We start from the raw sequence: 25,326 nt of genomic DNA on the forward strand, positions 1-25,326 counted from the left end.
TTACAGTTCCATGATTAGTGAGGATCAGATTTATAGGACTACTGGTTAACCCCAATTACAGTTCCATGATTAGTGAGGATCTAGATTTATAGGACTACTGTTTAACCCCTATTACAGTTCCATGATTAGTGAGGATCAGGGTAGATTTATAGGACTACTGTTTAACCCCTATTACAGTTCCATGATTAGTGAGGATCAGGGTAGATTTATAGGACTACTGGTTAACCCCTATTACAGTTCCATGATTAGTGAGGATCAGGGTAGATTTATAGGACTACTGTTTAACCCCTATCACAGTTCCATGATTAGTGAGGATCAGGGTAGATTTATACACTGTACACTTTTAGTTCTGTATCTATGGACGAGACCCAGTCGTTCAGTCTTTATGTTCTGTATCTATGGACCCGACCCAGTGTTCAGTCTTTATGTGGTTAGGACTATAACCCCCTATTACAGCATGATTGTATCTATGGACCTGACAGTTCCAGTCGTTCAGTCTTTTAGTTCTGTATCTATGGACGAGACCCAGTCGTTCAGTCTTTATGTTCTGTATCTAACCCCGTTCAGTCTTTATGTTCTGTATCTTCCATGTTCATTTGTTCTGATGGGATCAGTCGTTCAGTAGTTCTGTATAGGACGTTCAGTCTTTTTGTTTTATCTATTACCCAGTTCAGTCTTTTAGTTCTGTATCTTAGTGTTCAGTCTTTTTGTTCTGTATCTATGGACCCGACCCAGGTTCAGTATCTTGGACGAGACCCAGTCGTTCAGTCTTTTAGTTCTGTATTATGGACCCCCCAGTCGTTCAGTCTTTTAGTTCTGTATCTATGGACCCGACCCAGTCGTTCAGTCTTTGTGTTCTGTATCTATGGACTCGACCCAGTCGTTCAGTCTTTTAGTTCTGTATCTATGGATTACCCAGTCGTTCAGTCTTTAGTTCTGTATCTATGGACCCGACCCAGTCGTTCAGTCTTTTAGTTCTGTATCTATGGACCCGACCCAGTCGTTCAGTCTTTTAGTTCTGTATCTATGGACCGACCCAGTCGTTCAGTCTTTTAGTTCTGTATCTATGGACGAGACAGTCGTTCAGTCTTTGTGTTCTGTATCTATGGAGGACCCAGTCGTTCAGTCTTTATGTTCTGTATCTATGGTTACCCAGTCGTTCAGTCTTTTAGTTCTGTATCTATGGACCCGACCCAGTCGTTCAGTCTTTTAGTTCTGTATCTATGGACCCGACCCAGTCGTTCAGTCTTTATGTTCTGTATCTATGGACCTGACCCAGTCGTTCAGTCTTTTAGTTCTGTATCTATGGGACCCAGTCGTTCAGTCTTTATGTTCTGTATCTATGGCGACCCAGTCGTTCAGTCTTTATGTTCTGTATCTAGGAGTCGTTCAGTCTTTTGTTCTGTATCTATGGACCCCTAGTCGTTCAGTCTTTTAGTTCTGTATCTATGGGTGAGACCCAGTCGTTCAGTCTTTTTGTTCTGTATCTATGGCGACCCAGTCGTTCAGTCTTTTAGTTCTGTATCTATGGACCCGACCCAGTCGTTCAGTCTTTTAGTTCTGTATCTATGGACCCGACCCAGTCGTTCAGTCTTTTAGTTCTGTATCTATGGACGAGACCCAGTCGTTCAGTCTTTGTGTTCTGTATCTATGGACCCGACCCAGTCGTTCAGTCTTTATGTTCTGTATCTATGGCGACCCAGTCGTTCAGTCTTTTAGTTCTGTATCTATGGACCCGACCCAGTCGTTCAGTCTTTTAGTTCTGTATCTATGGACCCGACCCAGTCGTTCAGTCTTTTAGTTCTGTATCTATGGACCCGACCCAGTCGTTCAGTCTTTTAGTTCTGTATCTATGGACCCGACCCAGTCGTTCAGTCTTTTAGTTCTGTATCTATGGACGAGACCCAGTCGTTCAGTCTTTGTGTTCTGTATCTATGGACCCGACCCAGTCGTTCAGTCTTTATGTTCTGTATCTATGGCGACCCAGTCGTTCAGTCTTTTAGTTCTGTATCTATGGACCCGACCCAGTCGTTCAGTCTTTTAGTTCTGTATCTATGGACCCGACCCAGTCGTTCAGTCTTTATGTTCTGTATCTATGGACCTGACCCAGTCGTTCAGTCTTTTAGTTCTGTATCTATGGACGAGACCCAGTCGTTCAGTCTTTATGTTCTGTATCTATGGCGACCCAGTCGTTCAGTCTTTATGTTCTGTATCTATGGCGACCCAGTCGTTCAGTCTTTTTGTTCTGTATCTATGGACCCGACCCAGTCGTTCAGTCTTTTAGTTCTGTATCTATGGGACGAGACCCAGTCGTTCAGTCTTTTTGTTCTGTATCTATGGCGACCCAGTCGTTCAGTCTTTTAGTTCTGTATCTATGGGACGAGACCCAGTCGTTCAGTCTTTTTGTTCTGTATCTATGGACGAGACCCAGTCGTTCAGTCTTTTAGTTCTGTATCTATGGACCCGACCCAGTCGTTCAGTCTTTTAGTTCTGTATCTATGGACCCGACCCAGTCGTTCAGTCTTTGTGTTCTGTATCTATGGACTCGACCCAGTCGTTCAGTCTTTTAGTTCTGTATCTATGGACCCGACCCAGTCGTTCAGTCTTTTAGTTCTGTATCTATGGACCCGACCCAGTCGTTCAGTCTTTTAGTTCTGTATCTATGGACGAGACCCAGTCGTTCAGTCTTTGTGTTCTGTATCTATGGACCCGACCCAGTCGTTCAGTCTTTATGTTCTGTATCTATGGCGACCCAGTCGTTCAGTCTTTTAGTTCTGTATCTATGGACCCGACCCAGTCGTTCAGTCTTTTAGTTCTGTATCTATGGACCCGACCCAGTCGTTCAGTCTTTATGTTCTGTATCTATGGCGACCCAGTCGTTCAGTCTTTTAGTTCTGTATCTATGGACAGTCGTTTGTTCTAGATGTTCCATTGCCATACTGACTTTTTATCCCTTGCTTGCTAGCTAGCCAACTACGGCTAATTTACAGTCACGTCAAACAGACAGAATAACAACAAAGTAGCTGCATTAATAAGCTGATTTCTAGTGGCATTTTATTTGTATAAATCCATAACAAAGAGATAGTGAGGCGTCAGGACACTTGTTCAGAGGAGCTAGCCAACAACACAGCCAACAACACAGCCAACAACACAGCCAACACTACAGCCAACAACACAGTTAACAACACAGCCAACAACACAGCCAACAACACAGCCAACAACACAGCCAACACTACAGCCAACAACACAGTTAACAACACAGCCAACAACACAGCCAACAACACAGCCAACAACACAGCCAACAACACAGCCAACAACACAGCCAACAACACAGCCAACAACACAGCCAACAACACAGTTAACAACACAGTTAACAACACAGCCAACAACACAGCCAACAACACAGCCAACAACACAGCCAACAACACAGCCAACAACACAGTTAACAACACAGCCAACAACACAGTTAACAACACAGCCAACAACACAGCCAACAACACAGCCAACAACACAGTTAACAACACAGCCAACAACACAGCCAACAACACAGTTAACAACACAGTTAACAACACAGCCAACAACACAGCCAACAACACAGCCAACAACACAGCCAACAACACAGCCAACAACACAGCCAACAACACAGTTAACAACACAGCCAACAACACAGCCAACAACACAGTTAACAACACAGCCAACAACACAGCCAACAACACAGCCAACAACACAGCCAACAACACAGCCAACAACACAGCCTACAACACAGTTAACAACACAGCCAACAACACAGCCAACAACACAGCCAACAACACAGTTAACAACACAGCCAACAACACAGCCAACAACACAGTTAACAACACAGCCAACAACACAGCCAACAACACAGTTAACAACACAGCCAACAACACAGCCAACAACACAGCCAACAACACAGCCAACAACACAGCCAACAACACAGCCAACAACACAGTTAACAACACAGCCAACAACACAGTTAACAACACAGCCAACAACACAGCCAACAACACAGTTAACAACACAGCCAACAACACAGTTAACAACACAGTTAACAACACAGCCAACAACACAGCCAACAACACAGCCAACAACACAGCCAACAACACAGCCAACAACACAGCCAACAACACAGTTAACAACACAGTTAACAACACAGCCAACAACACAGCCAACAACACAGCCAACAACACAGCCAACAACACAGCCAACAACACAGTTAACAACACAGCCAACAACACAGCCAACAACACAGTTAACAACACAGTTAACAACACAGTTAACAACACAGTTAACAACACAGTTAACAACACAGTTAACAACACAGTTAACAACACAGCCAACAACACAGCCAACAACACAGCCTACAACACAGCCAACAACACAGTCAACAACACAGTTAACAACACAGCCAACAACACAGCCAACAACACAGTTAACAACACAGTTAACAACACAGCCAACAACACAGCCAACAACACAGCCAACAACACAGCCAACAACACAGCCAACAACACAGCCAACAACACAGCCAACAACACAGTTAACAACACAGTTAACAACACAGTTAACAACACAGCCAACAACAACAACACAGCCAACAACACAGCCTACAACACAGTTAACACAGCCAACACAGCTACAACACAGCCAACAACACAGCCAACAACACAGCCTACAACACAGCCAACAACACAGCCAACAACACAGCCAACAACACAGTTAACAACACAGCCAACAACACAGTTAACAACACAGCCAACAACACAGCCAACAACACAGCCAACAACACAGCCAACAACACAGCCAACAACACAGCCAACAACACAGCCAACAACACAGCCAACAACACAGTTAACAACACAGCCAACAACACAGCCAACAACACAGCCTACAACACAGCCAACAACACAGCCAACAACACAGCCAACAACACAGCCAACAACACAGTTAACAACACAGCCAACAACACAGCCAACAACACAGCCAACAACACAGTTAACACTACAGCCAACAACACAGCCAACAACACAGCCAACAACACAGCCAACACAATAACTTCAAACTGAAGCTGGAAAGACTGAAAACTTGCTTCACTTTTTATTCATTTGACATTTTTCCAATTGACATTTCTTCGTATACATCCATAAAAATGATGCAGATTCATGATTTTCCACTGGTTGAGAGAAACGCTGTCTGTCTGTCTGTCTGTCTGTCTGCCTGTCTGTCTGTCTGCCTTTCCACTGGTTGAGAAACGCTGCCTGCCTTTCCACTGGTTGAGAGAAACGCTGCCTGCCTGTCTGTCTGTCTGTCTGTCTGCCTGCCTTTCCACTGGTTGAGAAACGCTGCCTGCCTTTCCACTGGTTGAGAGAAACGCTGTCTGTCTGTCTGTCTGTCTGTCTGCCTGTCTGCCTGTCTGTCTGTCTGTCTGTCTGCCTGCCTTTCCACTGGTTGAGAAACGCTGCCTGCCTGTCTGTCTGCCTGTCTGTCTGCCTGCCTTTCCACTGGTTGAGAAACGCTGCCTGCCTGTCTGTCTGTCTGTCTGTCTGCCTGTCTGTCTGTCTGTCTGCCTGCCTTTCCACTGGTTGAGAAACGCTGCCTGCCTGTCTGTCTGTCTGTCTGTCTGTCTGTCTGCCTTTCCACTGGTTGAGAAACGCTGCCTGCCTGTCTGTCTGTCTGTCTGTCTGCCTGTCTGTCTGTCTGTCTGCCTGCCTTTCCACTGGTTGAGAAACGCTGCCTGCCTGTCTGTCTGTCTGTCTGTCTGTCTGTCTGCCTTTCCACTGGTTGAGAAACGCTGCCTGCCTGTCTGTCTGTCTGTCTGTCTGTCTGTCTGTCTGCCTGTCTGTCTGCCTGCCTTTCCACTGGTTGAGAAACGCTGCCTGCCTGTCTGTCTCATCCTGACTCCCGACACGTTCATTACCAGGGGACAGGTGGAGATCTCATCCCGACTCCCGACACGTTCATTACCAGGGGACAGATGGAGATCTCATCCCGACATGTTCATTACTATGGGACAGATGGAGGTCTCATCCCGACTCCCGACACGTTCATTACCAGGGGACAGATGGAGATCTCATCCCGACTCCCGATACGTTCATTACCAGGGGACAGATGGAGATCTCATCCCGACTCCCGATACGTTCATTACCAGGGGACAGATGGAGATCTCATCCCGACTCCCGACACGTTCATTACCAGGGGACAGATGGAGATCTCATCCCGACTCCCGATACGTTCATTACCAGGGGACAGATGGAGATCTCATCCCGACTCCCGTTCATTACTATGGGACAGATGGAGATCTCATCCCGACTCCCGACACGTTCATTACCAGGGGACAGATGGAGATCAAATCTGAATATTGAAACAATGTTGCAAATGTCGACGAGACAAAGTTTTATACAAATGTCCGCTGTTGAAAACAAAATGTTTGTCTAAAAGAAATGAGAGATAATGTCTTGATGCTTTTTATAGTGGAGATCAAGATTGATTGTACTACTTAGTGATGTGCTGATGTGGGAGTCCCCCCCCCCCAGCCGGACGCTCCAAAAGGAACGTAGTGTGATTGATCAGGAAGTCCCAGGAAGGAGGTGTGATTGGTCAGGACGTCCCAGGAAGGAGGTGTGATTGGTCAGGAAGTCCCAGGAAGGTGGTGTGATTGGTCAGGAAGTCCCAGGAAAGTAGTGTGGTCATGGAGCGCCAGGAAGTGGTGCCGTATTGGCCAGGGGGAAATCCCCCAGCCTGACACTGTCACACCCTGACCTTAATATTCTTTGTTTTCTTTGTTATTTTGGTTAGGTCAGGGTGTGACATGGGTGATGTATGTGTTTTGTATGTTTATGGGGGGTGTTTGCCTCTCTAGGTGTTTTTGTATGTTTATGGGGGGTGTTTTTGTATGTTTATGGGGGTGTTTTTGTATGTTTATGGGGGTGTTTTTGTATGTTTATGGGGGTGTTTTTGTATGTTTATGGGGGTGTTTTTGTATGTTTATGGGGGTGTTTTTGTATGTTTATGGGGGGTGTTTCCCTCTCTAGGTGTTTTTGTATGTTTATGGGGGGGTGTTTCCCTCTCTAGGTGTTTTTGTATGTTTATGGGGGGTGTTTTTGTATGTTTATGGGGGGTGTTTCCTCTCTAGGTGTTTTTGTACGTCCATTGTTGCCTACATTGTTTCTCAATTAGAGGCAGCTGTCTCTGATTGGGAACCATATTTTGGCAGCCATATTCTGTGGGTATTTTGTGGGTGATTGTTCCTGTTCCAGTGTTTAGTGTTCACGCTACAGGACTGTTTCGTTTTGTCGGTTTGTTGTTTTTATTCTGTGTTTAAGTATCCCATTAAATATGGATTATCACTCTGCATCTTGATCCTCCTCTCTTTCACCCGAAGACAGTCGTTACAGACACGTCCCAGGAAGGAGGTGTGATTGGTCAGGGAGCCCCAGGAAGGAGGTGTGATTGGTCAGGGAGCCCCAGAAAGTTGTGCCGTATTGGTCATGGTCAGGGGGAATCCCCCAGCCTGACGCTCCCCAGGAACGTAGTATGATTGGTCAGGAAGTCCCAGGAAGGAGGTGTGATTGGTCAGGGAGCCCCAGGAAGGAGGTGTGATTGGTCAGGGAGCCCCAGGAAGGAGGTGTGATTGGTCAGGGAGCCCCAGAAAGTTGTGCCGTATTGGTCATGGTCAGGGGGAATCCCCCAGCCTGACGCTCCCCAGGAACGTAGTATGATTGGTCAGGAAGTCCCAGGAAGGAGGTGTGATTGGTCAGGGAGCCCCAGGAAGGAGGTGTGATTGGTCAGGGAGCCCCAGGAAGTTGTGCCGTATTGGTCATGGTCAGGGGGAATCCCCCAGCCTGACGCTCCCCAGGAACGTAGTATGATTGGTCATGCTGATCAGCGTGTCATCATAGACCATCCTGATGGAGATCCTTTGTCCCGCCCTCAGCAGGCTGACCCCCGCCGTGTAGCACGTGTTGAACTTCCTCTGCCCCGTCTCCATGCTGCAGGTACAACGCAGGAAGGGGGTGGAGTCTACCATCACCTCGTAGCTGGCGATGTCCGTGAAGTTCAGATAGTACACCTGGTGAACAGAGGGAGGAGAAGGAGAGAGAGAAGATGAATACATCTGGCAGAGGTAGGGGTAGAGGAGGAAGAGGAGAGAGGGTCAGGTAGAGGAGGAAGAGGAGAGAGGGTCAGGTAGAGGAGGAAGAGGAGAGAGGGTCGGGTCGAGGGGGGTCAGGTAGAGGAGGAAGAGGAGAGGGGGGTCAGGTAGAGGAGGAAGAGGAGAGAGGGTCAGGTAGAGGAGGAAGAGGAGAGAGGGTCAGGTAGAGGAGGAAGAGGAGAGAGGGTCAGGTAGAGGAGGAAGAGGAGAGAGGGTCAGGTAGAGGACGAAGAGGAGAGAGGGTCAGGTAGAGGAGGAAGAGGAGAGAGGGTCGGGTAGAGGAGGAAGAGGAGAGAGGGTCAGGTAGAGGAGGAAGAGGAGAGAGGGTCAGGTAGAGGAGGAAGAGGAGAGAGGGTCGGGTAGAGGAGGAAGAGGAGAGAGGGTCAGGTAGAGGAGGAAGAGGAGAGAGGGTCAGGTAGAGGAGGAAGAGGAGAGAGGGTCAGGTAGAGGAGGAAGAGGAGAGAGGGTCGGGTAGAGGAGGAAGAGGAGAGAGGGTCAGGTAGAGGAGGAAGAGGAGAGAGGGTCAGGTAGAGGAGGAAGAGGAGAGAGGGTCAGGTAGAGGAGGAAGAGGGTCAGAATAAGTGGATAGTACACCTGAGATGTGGTATCATCATCACACACACTACATACACACAACATTAAGAACACCTGGTGAGAGCCATACACTGTACACTGTGTGCACATAACATTAAGAACACCTGGTGAGAGCCATACACTGTACACTGTGTGCACATAACATTAAGAACACCTGGTGAGAGCCATACACTGTACACTGTGTGCACATAACATTAAGAACACCTGGTGAGAGCCATACACTGTACACTGTGTGCACATAACATTAAGAACACCTGGTGAGAGCCATACACTGTACACTGTGTGCACATAACATTAAGAACACCTGGTGAGACCAATACACTGTACACTGTGTGCACATAACATTAAGAACACCTGGTGAGAGCCATACACTGTACACTGTGTGCACATAACATTAAGAACACCTGGTGAGAGCCATACACTGTACACTGTGTGCACATAACATTAAGAACACCGTCCTAATATTGAGTTACACCCCCATTTGCCCTCAGAACAGCCTCAATTCATCTGGGCATGGACTCTACAAGGTATCGAAAGCGTTCCACAGGGATGCTGGCCCATGTTGACTCCAAGGCTCCCCACAGTTGTGTCAAGTTGGCTGGATGTCCTTTGGGGTGGTGGACACATGGAAAACTGTTGAGTGTGAAAAACCCAGCAGCGTTGCAGTTCTTGCCACTCAAACCGGTGCGCCTGGCACCTCCTACCATACCCTGTTCAAAAGGCACCTAAATCTTTGGTCTTGCCCATTCACCCTCTGAATGGCACACATACACAATCCATGTCTGAAATGTCTCAAGGCTTATAAATCCTTCTTTAACCCGTCTCCTCCCCTTTCATCTACACTGATTGAAGTGGATTTAACAGGTGACATCAATAATCGTAGCTTTCACCTGGTCAGTTTATGTCATGGAAAGAAAAGGTGTTCTTAATATTTTGTAAACTCAGTGTACGCACCCCACACACACACACAGTCTATTGCCTTGTACCACTGCACATTGAATCGTACTGGTACTCCCTATGTACAGTGCATTCGGAAAGTACTCAGACCCCTTGACTTTCTACAACTTTTTGTTACGTTAAATCCTTATTCTAACTTTTTGTTACGTTAAATCCTTATTCTAACTTTTTGTTACGTTAAATCCTTATTCTAAAATGGATTAAAATAATCCTCATCAGTCTACACTCAACACCCCATAATGACATCACAATACCCCATAATGACATCACAATACCCCATAATGACATCACAATACCCCATAATGACATCACAATACCCCATAATGACATCACAATACCCCATAATGACATCACAATACCCCATAATGACATCACAATACCCCATAATGACATCACAATACCCCATAATGACATCACAATACCCCATAATGGCATCACAATACCCCATAATGACATCACAATACCCCGTAATGGCATCGCAATACCCCATAATGACATCGCAATACCCCATAATGTCATCGCAATACCCCATAATGACATCGCAATACCCCATAATGACATCACAATACCCCATAATGACATCGCAATACCCCATAATGACATCGCAATACCCCATAATGACATCGCAATACCCCATAATGACATCGCAATACCCCATGACATCGCAATACCCCATAATGACATCACAATACCCCATAATGACATCGCAATACCCCATAATGACATCGCAATACCCCATAATGACATCGCAATACCCCATAATGACATCGCAATACCCCATAATGACATCACAATACCCCATAATGACATCACAACACCCCATAATGACATCACAATACCCCATAATGACATCACAATACCCCATAATGACATCACAATACCCCATAATGACATCACAATACCACATAATGACATCACAATACCCCATAATGACATCACAATACCCCATAATGACATCACAACACCCCATAATGACATCACAACACCCCATAATGACATCACAACACCCCATAATGACATCACAACACCCCATAAAAACATTTTTAAACATTTACTACAAATAAAAAAACAGAATGACCTTATTTACATAAGTAAATGTACGTTAGTATTCAGACCCTTTCTACTTCATGTCTATAGCCGTGTTATTTTCTACTTCATGTCTATAGCTGTGTTATTTTCTACTTCATGTCTATAGCTGTGTTATTTTCTACTTCATGTCTATAGCCGTGTTATTTTCTACTTCATGTCTATAGCCGTGTTATTTTCTACTTCATGTCTATAGCTGTGTTATTTTCTACTTCATGTCTATAGCCGTGTTATTTTCTACTTCATGTCTATAGCTGTGTTATTTTCTACTTCATGTCTATAGCCGTGTTATATTTACTCGTTATTAGTTATTCCTTGTGTCACTATTTAACTTGAACTCTGCATTGTTGGAAAAGGACCCATAAGTAAGCATTTCCCTGTTAGTCTACACCTGTTGTTGCCAAGCATTTCCCTGTTAGTCTACACCTGTTGTTACCAAGCATTTCCCTGTTAGTCTACACCTGTTGTTACCAAGCATTTCCCTGTTAGTCTACACCTGTTGTTACCAAGCATTTCCCTGTTAGTCTACACCTGTTGTTTACCAAGCATTTCACTGTTAGTCTACACCTGTTGTTTACCAAGCATTTCACTGTTAGTCTACACCTGTTGTTGTTAGTCTACACCTGTTGTTACCAAGCATTCCACTGTTAGTCTACACCTGTTGTTACCAAGCATTTCCCTGTTAGTCTACACCTGTTGTTTACCAAGCATTTCACTGTTAGTCTACACCTGTTGTTACCAAGCATCTCACTGTTAGTCTACACCTGTTGTTACCAAGCATCTCACTGTTAGTCTACACCTGTTGTTGTTAGTCTACACCTGTTGTTGTTAGTCTACACCTGTTGTTGTTAGTCTACACCTGTTGTTGTTAGTCTACACCTGTTGTTACCAAGCATTTCACTGTTAGTCTACACCTGTTGTTACCAAGCATCTCACTGTTAGTCTACACCTGTTGTTACCAAGCATCTCACTGTTAGTCTACACCTGTTGTTACCAAGCATCTCACTGTTAGTCTACACCTGTTGTTACCAAGCATCTCACTGTTAGTCTACACCTGTTGTTGTTAGTCTACACCTGTTGTTGTTAGTCTACACCTGTTGTTGTTAGTCTACACCTGTTGTTGTTAGTCTACACCTGTTGTTACCAAGCATTTCACTGTTAGTCTACACCTGTTGTTACCAAGCATCTCACTGTTAGTCTACACCTGTTGTTACCAAGCATCTCACTGTTAGTCTACACCTGTTGTTACCAAGCATCTCACTGTTAGTCTACACCTGTTGTTACCAAGCATCTCACTGTTAGTCTACACCTGTTGTTACCAAGCATTTCACTGTTAGTCTACACCTGTTGTTGTTAGTCTACACCTGTTGTTACCAAGCATTTCACTGTTAGTCTACACCTGTTGTTGTTAGTCTACACCTGTTGTTGTTAGTCTACACCTGTTGTTAGTCTACACCTGTTGTTAGTCTACACCTGTTGTTGTTAGTCTACACCTGTTGTTACCAAGCATTTCACTGTTAGTCTACACCTGTTGTTACCAAGCATCTCACTGTTAGTCTACACCTGTTGTTACCAAGCATCTCACTGTTAGTCTACACATGTTGTTACCAAGCATCTCACTGTTAGTCTACACCTGTTGTTGTTAGTCTACACCTGTTGTTGTTAGTCTACACCTGTTGTTGTTAGTCTATACCTGTTGTTTACCAATCATGTGACAAATGAAATTGTAGTATTACTATAGTAGTTGTAGTATTACTATAGTAGTTGTAGTATTACTGTAGTATTTGTAGTATTACTATAGTACTGTTGTGGTATTACTATAGTATAGCTGTAGTAGTTGTGGTATTACTGTAGTATTTGTAATATTACTGTATTGCGGTTGTAGCATTACTATAGTATAGTTATGGTATTACTATAGTACAGCTGTGGTATTATTGTTGTACAGTTGTAGTATTACTGTAGTACATTTGTAGTATTACTATATATAAAATAGGTAGAGACTGTAGTAGTACTTAGTAATGTAGTATTATTGTAGTAGTCACTACTCACTTCTACCTGACTATATATGAAGTAGGTAGAGACTGTAGTAGTATATAGTATTAGTAATGTAAAGTCGTAGTATTAATGTAGTAGTCACTACTCACTTCTACCTGACTATATATGAAGTAGATGCCGTCCAGTAGGACCTCCAGTTGTCCAGAGCGAGAGTGCATCTTGAAGACACGGTGGTGGATCGACACCATCTTCCAGTTCCTCAAGACACCTTCAGACAGGTCTAGACAAAGACATCAATCAATCAATCAATAAATCAATCAATCATTGTGGGGGAAAGGCAGTCAAAACACCCAGAGCACCTCTGAACAGGAGTAAATGTACACCTACAGTATTGAACGTAGATAATACCACGCAAAAGTTTTTTTTTTTATCTACAATGGACACTTACCTTCCTTAACCTGAATGGTGGTTTCCTGTCCTTGTAGATGAACCACAGCAGGCTGCAACACACATCACATACAGTACATCTAGTCAGTCTTTAGGAGCACACAGCATGACTCCCAACCTTCATCGTTGTTCGGTACAATAATAAGTCATGTAATAATGTGCCCTACCTGGAAGTCTCTCGTTTTGGTTTTATCGACGAGTCCTGTAACAGATAGAATCAGATCCTGGATCAGTTCCTAACCCTTAACTTTGTCCCAAATGGCACCCTTTACATTTGACCAGGACCCAACAAAAGTAATGCACTACATAGGGTTCCATTTGGGACCCCTGACCCCAACTTCAGGCAGGACAACAGAGGGATCTAAACTAGGGCTGTGGCGGCCATGTTGTCAGCAGGGGAAGGCCAATCAAATAACTGGTCGGTCTCGCGGTAATTGAGCGTTACCATAAACACATTCAGCATCTCCTGGCTTCCACACAGACTACAAGACACATTCAGCATCTCCTGGCTTCCACACAGACTACAAGACACATTCAGCATCTCCTGGCTTCCACACAGACTACAAGACACATTCAGCATCTCCTGGCTTCCACACAGACTACAAGACACATTCAGCATCTCCTGGCTTCCACACAGACTACAAGACACATTCAGCATCTCCTGGCTTCCACACAGACTACAAGACACATTCAGCATCTCATGGCTTCCACACAGACTACAAGACACATTCAGCATCTCCTGGCTTCCACACAGACTACAAGACACATTCAGCATCTCCTGGCTTCCACACAGACTACAAGACACATTCAGCATCTCCTGGCTTCCACACAGACTACAAGACACATCCAGCATCTCCTGGCTTCCACACAGACTACAAGACACATTCAGCATCTCCTGGCTTCCACACAGACTACAAGACACATTCAGCATCTCCTGGCTTCCACACAGACTACAAGACACATTCAGCATCTCCTGGCTTCCACACAGACTACAAGACACATTCAGCATCTCCTGGCTTCCACACAGACTACAAGACACATCCAGCATCTCCTGGCTTCCACACAGACTACAAGAAACCGACCTTTGGAGCGTCTACTTTTTTTATTTTTATTTATTTAGAAAAGTCTAATGAATCCATGTAATATAGTCTACCTACACCATCACAATAAATCCATGTAATATAGTCTACCTACACCATCACAATAAATCCATGTAATATAGTCTACACCATCACAATAAATCCATGTAATATAGTCTACACCATCACAATAAATCCATGTAATATAGTCTACACCATCACAATAAATCCATGTAATATAGTCTACACCATCACAATGAATCCATGTAATATAGTCTACCTACACCATCACAATAAATCCATGTAATATAGTCTACACCATCACAATAAATCCATGTAATATAGTCTACCTACACCATCACAATAAATCCATGTAATATAGTCTACCTACACCATCACAATAAATCCATGTAATATAGTCTACCTACACCATCACAATGAATCCATGTAATATAGTCTACCTACACCATCACAATAAATCCATGTAATATAGTCTACCTACACCATCACAATAAATCCATGTAATATAGTCTACCTACACCATCACAATAAATCCATGTAATATAGCCTACACCATCACAATAAATCCATGTAATATAGTCTACACCATCACAATAAATCCATGTAATATAGTCTACACCATCACAATAAATCCATGTAATATAGTCTACCTACACCATCACAATAAATCCATGTAATATAGTCTACCTACACCATCACAATAAATCCATGTAATATAGTCTACCTACACCATCACAATAAATCCATGTAATATAGTCTACACCATCACCATAAATCCATGTAATATAGTCTACACCTACACAATGAATCCATGTAATATAGTCTACCTACACCATCACAATAAATCCATGTAATATAGTCTACACCATCAAAATAAATCCATGTAATATAGTCTACACCATCACAATAAATCCATGTAATATAGTCTACACCATCACAATAAATCCATGTAATATAGTCTACCTACACCATCACAATAAATCCATGTAATATAGCCTACACCATCACAATAAATCCATGTAATATAGTCTACACCATCACAATAAATCCATGTAATATAGTCTACACCATCACAATAAATCCATGTAATATAGTCTACACCATCACAATAAATCCATGTAATATAGTCTACACCATCACAATAAATCCATGTAATATAGTCTACACCATCACAATAAATCCATGTAATATAGTCTACACCATCACAATAAATCCATGTAATATAGTCTACACCATCACAATAAATCCATGTAATATAGTCTACACCATCACAATAAATCCATGTAATATAGTCTACCTACACCATCACAATAAATCCATGTAATATAGTCTACCTACACCATCACAATAAATCCATGTAATATAGTCTACACCATCACAATAAATCCATGTAATATAGTCTACCTACACCATCACAATAAATCCATGTAATATAGTCTACCTACACCATCACAATAAATCAATGTAATATAGTCTACACCATCACAATAAATCCATGTAATATAGTCTACCTACACCATCACAATAAATCCATGTAATATAGTCTACCTACACCATCACAATAAATCAATGTAATATAGTCTACACCATCACAATAAATCCATGTAATATAGTCTACACCATCACAATAAATCCATGTAATATAGTCTACACCATCACAATAAATCCATGTAATATAGTCTACACCATCACAATAAATCCATGTAATATAGTCTACACCATCACAATAAATCCATGTAATATAGTCTACCTACACCATCACAATAAATCCATGTAATATAGCCTACACCATCACAATAAATCCATGTAATATAGTCTACACCATCACAATAAATCCATGTAATATAGTCTACACCATCACAATAAATCCATGTAATATAGTCTACACCATCACAATAAATCCATGTAATATAGTCTACCTACACCATCACAATAAATCCATGTAATATAGTCTACACCATCACCATAAATCCATGTAATATAGTCTACACCATCACAATAAATCCATGTAATATAGTCTACCTACACCATCACAATAAATCCATGTAATATAGTCTACACCTTCACAATAAATCCATGTAATATAGTCTACCTACACCATCACAATAAATCCATGTAATATAGTCTACCTACACCATCACAATAAATCCATGTAATATAGTCTACACCTTCACAATAAATCCATGTAATATAGTCTACACCATCACAATAAATCCATGTAATATAGTCTACACCATCACAATAAATCCATGTAATATAGTCTACACCATCACAATAAATCCATGTAATATAGTCTACACCATCACAATACATCCATGTAATATAGTCTACACCATCACAATAAATCCATGTAATATAGTCTACACCATCACAATAAATCCATGTAATATAGTCTACCTACACCATCACAATAAATCCATGTAATATAGTCTACACCATCACAATAAATCCATGTAATATAGTCTACACCATCACAATAAATCCATGTAATATAGTCTACCTACACCATCACAATAAATCCATGTAATATAGTCTACCTACACCATCACAATAAATCCATGTAATATAGTCTACACCATCACAATAAATCCATGTAATATAGTCTACACCATCACAATAAATCCATGTAATATAGTCTACACCATCACCATAAATCCATGTAATATAGTCTACCTACACCATCACAATAAATCCATGTAATATAGTCTACACCATCACAATAAATCCATGTAATATAGTCTACCTACACCATCACAATAAATCCATGTAATATAGTCTACACCATCACAATAAATCCATGTAATATAGTCTACACCATCACAATAAATCCATGTAATATAGTCTACACCATCACAATAAATCCATGTAATATAGTCTACCTACACCATCACAATAAATCCATGTAATATAGTCTACACCATCACAATAAATCCATGTAATATAGTCTACACCATCACAATAAATCCATGTAATATAGTCTACACCATCACAATAAATCCATGTAATATAGTCTACACCATCACAATAAATCCATGTAATATAGTCTACACCATCACAATAAATCCATGTAATATAGTCTACACCATCACAATAAATCCATGTAATATAGTCTACACCATCACAATAAATCCATGTAATATAGTCTACACCATCACAATGAATCCATGTAATATAGTCTACCTACACCATCACAATAAATCCATGTAATATAGTCTACCTACACCATCACAATAAATCCATGTAATATAGTCTACACCATCACAATAAATCCATGTAATATAGTCTACACCATCACAATAAATCCATGTAATATAGTCTACCTACACCATCACAATAAATCCATGTAATATAGTCTACCTACACCATCACAATAAATCCATGTAATATAGTCTACACCATCACAATAAATCCATGTAATATAGTCTACACAATAATTTTGCACGCCCAATTTTTCAGTTTTTGATTTGTTAAAAAAGTTTGAAATATCCAATAAATGTCGTTCCACTTCATGATTGTGTCCCACTTGTTGTTGATTCTTCACAAAAAAAATACAGTTTTATATCTTTATGTTTGAAGCCTGAAATGTGGCAAAAGGTGGCAAAGTTCAAGGGGGCCGAATACTTTCGCAAAGGCACTGTATCTTATTGAAACAATGTTGCGTTTGTTTGTGAGAATCTCAAGAGGTGTGGTTACCGTGGTTCCTGTCGGGGTTGCCATGGAAGCCAAGAAGGGGAGTGAGGTGTGTGTGTGTGTGTGCTCAAACATACATGCATGTGGGGGTCTGGGAGTGGAAGTGTGTCCATCTGATGAATGGGCATGTGCCTGAACTCAATTTTATACACTAATTGTAGTCTCACCCATTCATTTCAAATGACTGGGAACGCCACAGGAGTACAAAAGTTAAATAAAACACCTAAAATTTTATGAAAATCATCTAAATGTATATTGTGTGTTCACATGCCCTGTGTGGACAAAGTCATGGAACCTTATGACAATCAGATTAAATTAACTACATTTCTCAGAGAGAAAACTTCGGTAAATCGTTCCAATTCGAACGGAACACAACAGGAGGGTTAAATAGCTTTTCCCATGGTTCATTTTCATGCCAGCCAGGTAGGCTATACTCCTGTTGTAAAGAGTAGCAATGTGCTTCATATTAGGAAAGTTGAGAAATAAATATAGTAGGTCTAGTCTATAGAAAGCTGATAGGATCCTCCTTTTTTTAATAGAGGCCATCACTCTGTTTTCTCACACAATTGCATAGCCTAAAGAAATTATAAAAAAACGTTGGCTGGTATGCCCTCACCAGTCTGAGCGGTCGGCTGTGAATGCTCTCACCCGCTATTAAAATCATGCTGACTGTGATTTAGTTTCTGACCCTCCACAGGAAGTCCGGTCAGAACAATGCCGATGCTTCTCTGGGTTCCGACCCTCCACAGGAAGTCCGGTCAGAACAATGCCGATGCTTCTCTGGGTTCCGACCCTCCACAGGAAGTCCGGTCAGAACAATGCCGATGCTTCTCTGGGTTCCGACCCTCCACAGGAAGTCCGGTCAGAGCAATGCTGATGCTTCTCTGGGTTCCGACCCTCCACAGGAAGTCCGGTCAGAGCAATGCCGATGCTTCTCTGGGTTCCGACCCTCGATATTGGTCACTCATATTATGACTGTGTTCCAAATGGCACCCTATTCCCTACAGCAGTGGTTCCCAGCTCCAGTCCTACAGTACGCACAACAGTACACTTTGTGTGTTGTAGCCCTGGATAAACTCACCTGATTCAACTCATTGAAGGCCTGATGATTAGTTAACAAGTAGAATAAGGTGTGTTTGTCGAGGGCTACAACAAACTGTACTGCTGGTAGTACTGGAGGACTGGAGTAGGGCTGCTATAGGGAATAGGGTGCCATTTGGAACACAGTCATAATATGAGTGACCAATATGCTGTCTAGATCTATTATCTCATCCTTACCTGCCGGTCCTGTCAGCCCGGGGGGCCCCTGTGCTCCGGGGCGACCAGGAGGTCCAGCGGGGCCCACAGCGTTCCTACCAGGAATACCAGGGATACCAGGGATACCTGGAGGCCCCTGGGGGCCTGGGGAACCAGGTGGACCGGGGGAGCCCTGAGCTCCAGGAGGAGACCTCTTCCTTCCTGGGGCAGAAGGACACACAGAAATACATAATGAGTATCATTTCTATTGTTATACGAAAGGATATCTGGTGCCTAAAGTCAACTGACTGATAACTAATGTCTACAAATCAACTAAGGAAAAAAAGGTAGTCTGAGTCTCATTAAGTCCATGAACGTTATCTGGGCACCATGCACTCAGTGCTTTACAGGAGGCTCAGAGGAGGAAACGTTACAGGAGGCTCATAGGAGGAAACATTACAGGAGGCTTATAGGAGGAAACATTACAGGAGGCTCATAGGAGGAAATGTTACAGGAGGCTCATAGGAGGAAACATTACTGGAGGCTCAGCGGAGGAAACATTACTGGAGGCTCAGAGGAGGAAACATTACTGGAGGCTCAGAGGAGGAAACATTACTGGAGGCTCAGAGGAGGAAACATTACAGGAGGCCAATAGGAGGAAACATTACAGGAGGCCAATAGGAGGAAACATTACAGGAGGCTCAGAGGAGGAAACATTACAGGAGGCTCAGAGGAGGAAACATTACAGGAGGCTCAGCGGAGGAAATGTTACAGGAGGCTCATAGGAGGAAACATTACTGGAGGCTCATAGGAGGAAACATTACTGGAGGCTCAGAGGAGGAAACATTACAGGAGGCCAATAGGAGGAAACATTACAGGAGGCTCATAGGAGGAAACATTACTGGAGGCTCAGAGGAGGAAACATTACAGGAGGCTCAGAGGAAGAAACATTACAGGGGGCTCAGAGGAGGAAACATTACAGGAGGCTCATAGGAGGAAACATTACAGGAGACTCAGAGGAGGAAACATTACTGGAGACACAGAGGAGGAAACATTACAGGAGACTCAGAGGAGGAAACATTACTGGAAACACAGAGGAGGAAACATTACTGGAGGCTCATAGGAGGAAACATTACAGGAGACTCAGAGGAGGAAACATTACTGGAGACACAGAGGGAGGAAACATTACAGGAGACTCAGAGGAGGAAACATTACTGGAGACACAGAGGAGGAAACATTACTGGAGACACAGAGGAGGAAACATTACTGGAGACACAGAGGAGGAAACATTACAGGGGGCACAGAGGAGGAAACATTACTGGAGGCTCATAGGAGGAAACATTACTGGAGGCTCAGAGGAGGAAACATTACTGGAGGCTCAGAGGAGGAAACATTACTGGAGGCTCAGAGGAGGAAACATTACTGGAGGCTCAGAGGAGGAAACATTACAGGAGGCTCATAGGAGGAAACATTACTGGAGACACAGAGGAGGAAACATTACTGGAGACACAGAGGAGGAAACATTACAGGGGGCTCATAGGAGGAAACATTACAGGAGACTCAGAGGAGGAAACATTACTGGAAACACAGATGAGGAAACATTACAGGAGGCTCATAGGAGGAAACATTACAGGAGGCTCATAGGAGGAAACATTACAGGAGACTCAGAGGAGGAAACATTACTGGAGACACAGAGGAGGAAACATTACTGGAGACACAGAGGAGGAAACATTACAGGGGGCTCAGAGGAGGAAACATTACTGGAGGCTCAGAGGAGGAAACATTACTGGAGGCTCAGAGGAGGAAACATTACTGGAGGCTCAGAGGAGGAAACATTACTGGAGGCTCAGAGGAGGAAACATTACAGGAGGCTCATAGGAGGAAACATTACTGGAGGCTCATAGGAGGAAACATTACAGGAGACACAGAGGAGGAAACATTACTGGAGGCTCAGAGGAGGAAACATTACTGGAGGCTCAGAGGAGGAATCATTACTGGAGGCTCAGAGGAGGAAACATTACTGGAGGCTCAGAGGAGGAAACATTACTGGAGGCTCATAGGAGGAAACATTACTGGAGGCTCATAGGAGGAAACATTACTGGAGGCTCAGAGGAGGACACATTACTGGAGGCTCAGAGCAGGAAATATTACTGGAGGCTCAGAGGAGGAAACATTACTGGAGGCTCAGAGGAGGAAACATTACTGGAGGCTCATAGGAGGAAACATTACTGGAGGCTCATAGGAGGAAACATTACAGGAGGCTCATAGGAGGAAACATTACAGGAGACTCAGAGGAGGAAACATTACTGGAGACTCAGAGGAGGAAACATTACTGGAGACACAGAGGAGGAAACATTACTGGAGACACAGAGGAGGAAACATTACTGGAGACACAGAGGAGGAAACATTACAGGGGGCTCATAGGAGGAAACATTACTGGAGGCTCAGATGAGGAAACATTACTGGAGACACAGAGGAGGAAACATTACTGGAGACACAGAGGAGGAAACATTACAGGAGGCTCAGAGGAGGAAACATTACAGGAAATCACCTTTCTTTCTTCTTTCCGTTTCTTTCCGTTTCCCAGTTGATTCTGAAAGACAAACAGAAACAAGTGTTTAATCAAGTCTTGGTGGTGGACTGAACACCAGGTATCAGATATCTAACCAACCATCAAGTCTTGATGGTGGACTGAACACCAGGTATCAGATATCTAACCAACCATCAAGTCTTGATGGTGGACTGAACACCAGGTATCAGATATCTACAACAACAATATACAATCTCTACCTCCCTGAATACAACAACCTCTACCTCCCTGAATACAGTAACACTACAACCTCTACCTCCCTGAATACAACAACATCTACCTCCCTGAATATAACAACCTCAACTTCCATGAATACACTAACACTACAACCTCTACCTCCCTGAATACAACAACTTCTACCTCCCTGAATACAGTAACACTACAACCTCTACCTCCCTGAATACAACAGCATCTACCTCCCTGAATATAACAACCTCTACCTCCCTGAATACAGTAACACTACAACCTCTACTTCCCTGAATACAACAACCTCTACCTCCCTGAATACAACCTCTCTCTACCTACCTCCTGAATACAGTAACACTACAAACCTCAACTTCCCTGAATACAGTAACACTACAACCTCTACCTCCCTGAATACAGTAACACTACAACCTCTACCTCCCTGAATACAGTAACACTATAACCTCTACCTCCCTGAATACAGTAACACTACAACCTCTACCTCCCTGAATACAGTAACACTACAACCTCTACCTCCCTGAATACAGTAACACTACAACCTCTACTTCCCTGAATACAGTAACACTACAACCTCTACTTCCCTGAATACAGTAACACTACAACCTCTACCTCCCTGAATACAACAACCTCTACCTCCCTGAATACAACAACCTCTACCTCCCTGAATACAACAACACTACAACCTCTACTTCCCTGAATACAGTAACACTACAACCTCTACTTCCCTGAATACAGTAACACTACAACCTCTACTTCCCTGAATACAGTAACACTACAACCTCTACTTCCCTGAATACAGTAACACTACAACCTCTACTTCCCTGAATACAGTAACACTACAACCTCTACTTCCCTGAATACTAACACTCTACTTCCCTGAATACAGTAACACTACAACCTCTACTTCCCTGAATACAGTAACACTACAACCTCTACCTCCCTGAATACAGTAACACTACAACCTCTACCTCCCTGAATACAGTAACACTACAACCTCTACCTCCCTGAATACAGTAACACTACAACCTCTACCTCCCTGAATACAACAACCTCTACCTCCCTGAATACAGTAACACTACAACCTCTACCTCCCTGAATACAACAACCTCTACCTCCATGAATACAGTAACACTACAACCTCCACTTCCCTGAATACAGTAACACTACAACCTCTACCTCCCTGAATACAGTAACACTACAACCTCTCCTTCCCTGAATACAGTAACACTACAACCTCTCCTTCCCTGAATACAGTAACACTACAACCTCTACCTCCCTGAATACAGTAACACTACAACCTCTACTTCCCTGAATACAGTAACAATACAACCTCTACTTCCATGAATACAACAACCTCTACTTCCCTGAATACAGTAACACTACAACCTCTACCTCCCTGAATACAGTAACACTACAACCTCTACCTCCCTGAATACAGTAACACTACAACATCTACCTCCCTGAATAGTTACACTACAACCTCTACCTCCCTGAATACAGTAACACTACAACCTCTACTTCCCTGAATACAGTAACACTACAACCTCTACTTCCCTGAATACAGTAACACTACAACCTCTACCTCCCTGAATACAGTAACACTACAACCTCTACCTCCCTGAATACAGTAACACTACAAACTCTACCTCCCTGAATACAACAACCTCTACCTCCCTGAGTACAACAACCTCTACCTCCCTGAATACAGTAACACTACAACATCTACCTCCCTGAATACAGTAACACTACAACCTCTACCTCCCTGAATACAGTAACACTACAACCTCTACCTCCCTGAATACAGTAACACTACAACCTCTACTTCCCTGAATACAGTAACACTACAACCTCTACTTCCCTGAATACAGTAACACTACAACCTCTACTTCCCTGAATACAGTAACACTACAACCTCTACTTCCCTGAATACAGTAACACTACAACCTCTACCTCCCTGAATACAACAACCTCTACCTCCCTGAATACAACAACCTCTACTTCCCGGAATACAGTAACACTACAACCTCTACTTCCCTGAATACAACAACCTCTACCTCCCTGAATACAGTAACACTACAACCTCTACCTCCCTGAATACAGTAACACTACAACCTCTACCTCCCTGAATACAGTAACACTACAACCTCTACCTCCCTGAATACAGTAACACTACAACCTCTACTTCCCTGAATACAGTAACACTACAACCTCTACCTCCCTGAATACAGTAACACTACAACCTCTACCTCCCTGAATACAACAACCTCTACCTCCCTGAGTACAACAACCTCTACCTCCCTGAATACAGTAACACTACAACCTCTACCTCCCTGAATACAGTAACACTACAACCTCTACCTCCCTGAATACAGTAACACTACAACCTCTACCTCCCTGAATACAGTAACACTACAACCTCTACTTCCCTGAATACAACAACCTCTACCTCCCTGAATACAACAACCTCTACCTCCCTGAGTACAACAACCTCTACCTCCCTGAGTACAACAACCTCTACCTCCCTGAGTACAACAACCTCTACCTCCCTGAATACAGTAACACTACAACCTCTACCTCCCTGAATACAGTAACACTACAACCTCTACCTCCCTGAATACAGTAACACTACAACCTCTACCTCCCTGAATACAGTAACACTACAACCTCTACTTCCCTGAATACAGTAACACTACAACCTCTACTTCCCTGAATACAGTAACACTACAACCTCTACTTCCCTGAATACAGTAACACTACAACCTCTACTTCCCTGAATACAGTAACACTACAACCTCTACCTCCCTGAATACAACAACCTCTACCTCCCTGAATACAACAACCTCTACTTCCCGGAATACAGTAACACTACAACCTCTACTTCCCTGAATACAACAACCTCTACCTCCCTGAATACAACAACCTCTACCTCCCTGAATACAGTAACACTACAACCTCTACCTCCCTGAATACAGTAACACTACAACCTCTACCTCCCTGAATACAGTAACACTACAACCTCTACCTCCCTGAATACAGTAACACTACAACCTCTACTTCCCTGAATACAGTAACACTACAACCTCTACCTCCCTGAATACAGTAACACTACAACCTCTACCTCCCTGAATACAACAACCTCTACCTCCCTGAGTACAACAACCTCTACCTCCCTGAATACAGTAACACTACAACCTCTACCTCCCTGAATACAGTAACACTACAACCTCTACCTCCCTGAATACAGTAACACTACAAGCTCT

General features: G+C 43.1%; 1 protein-coding gene across 2 annotated transcripts in view; it reads right to left on the reverse strand.

Moving 5' to 3' along the window:
* Positions 1-7,011: 7,011 nt before the first annotated feature.
* Positions 7,012-25,326, reverse strand: part of LOC115115567 (ectodysplasin-A-like) — a 42,745-nt gene continuing 24,430 nt past the window's right edge. Inside the window, exons 3-8 of one of the 2 annotated variants that reach the window (XM_065020009.1) lie at positions 21,824-21,865; positions 19,315-19,494; positions 13,414-13,448; positions 13,248-13,299; positions 12,955-13,079; positions 7,012-8,086 (exon numbers count right to left, since the gene is read on the reverse strand). In XM_065020009.1, coding sequence (XP_064876081.1) covers positions 7,841-8,086; positions 12,955-13,079; positions 13,248-13,299; positions 13,414-13,448; positions 19,315-19,494; positions 21,824-21,865 — 680 coding nt within the window. In that variant the 3' untranslated portion in view covers positions 7,012-7,840. Of the gene's footprint in view, positions 8,087-12,948; positions 13,080-13,247; positions 13,300-13,413; positions 13,449-19,314; positions 19,495-21,823; positions 21,866-25,326 lie in introns of both variants that reach the window. The other variant, XM_065020008.1, reaches the window with a different exon arrangement.

This window comes from Oncorhynchus nerka, linkage group LG6 (genome assembly GCF_034236695.1).
Source record: "Oncorhynchus nerka isolate Pitt River linkage group LG6, Oner_Uvic_2.0, whole genome shotgun sequence".
In the NCBI taxonomy this organism is placed as follows: domain Eukaryota; kingdom Metazoa; phylum Chordata; class Actinopteri; order Salmoniformes; family Salmonidae; genus Oncorhynchus; species Oncorhynchus nerka.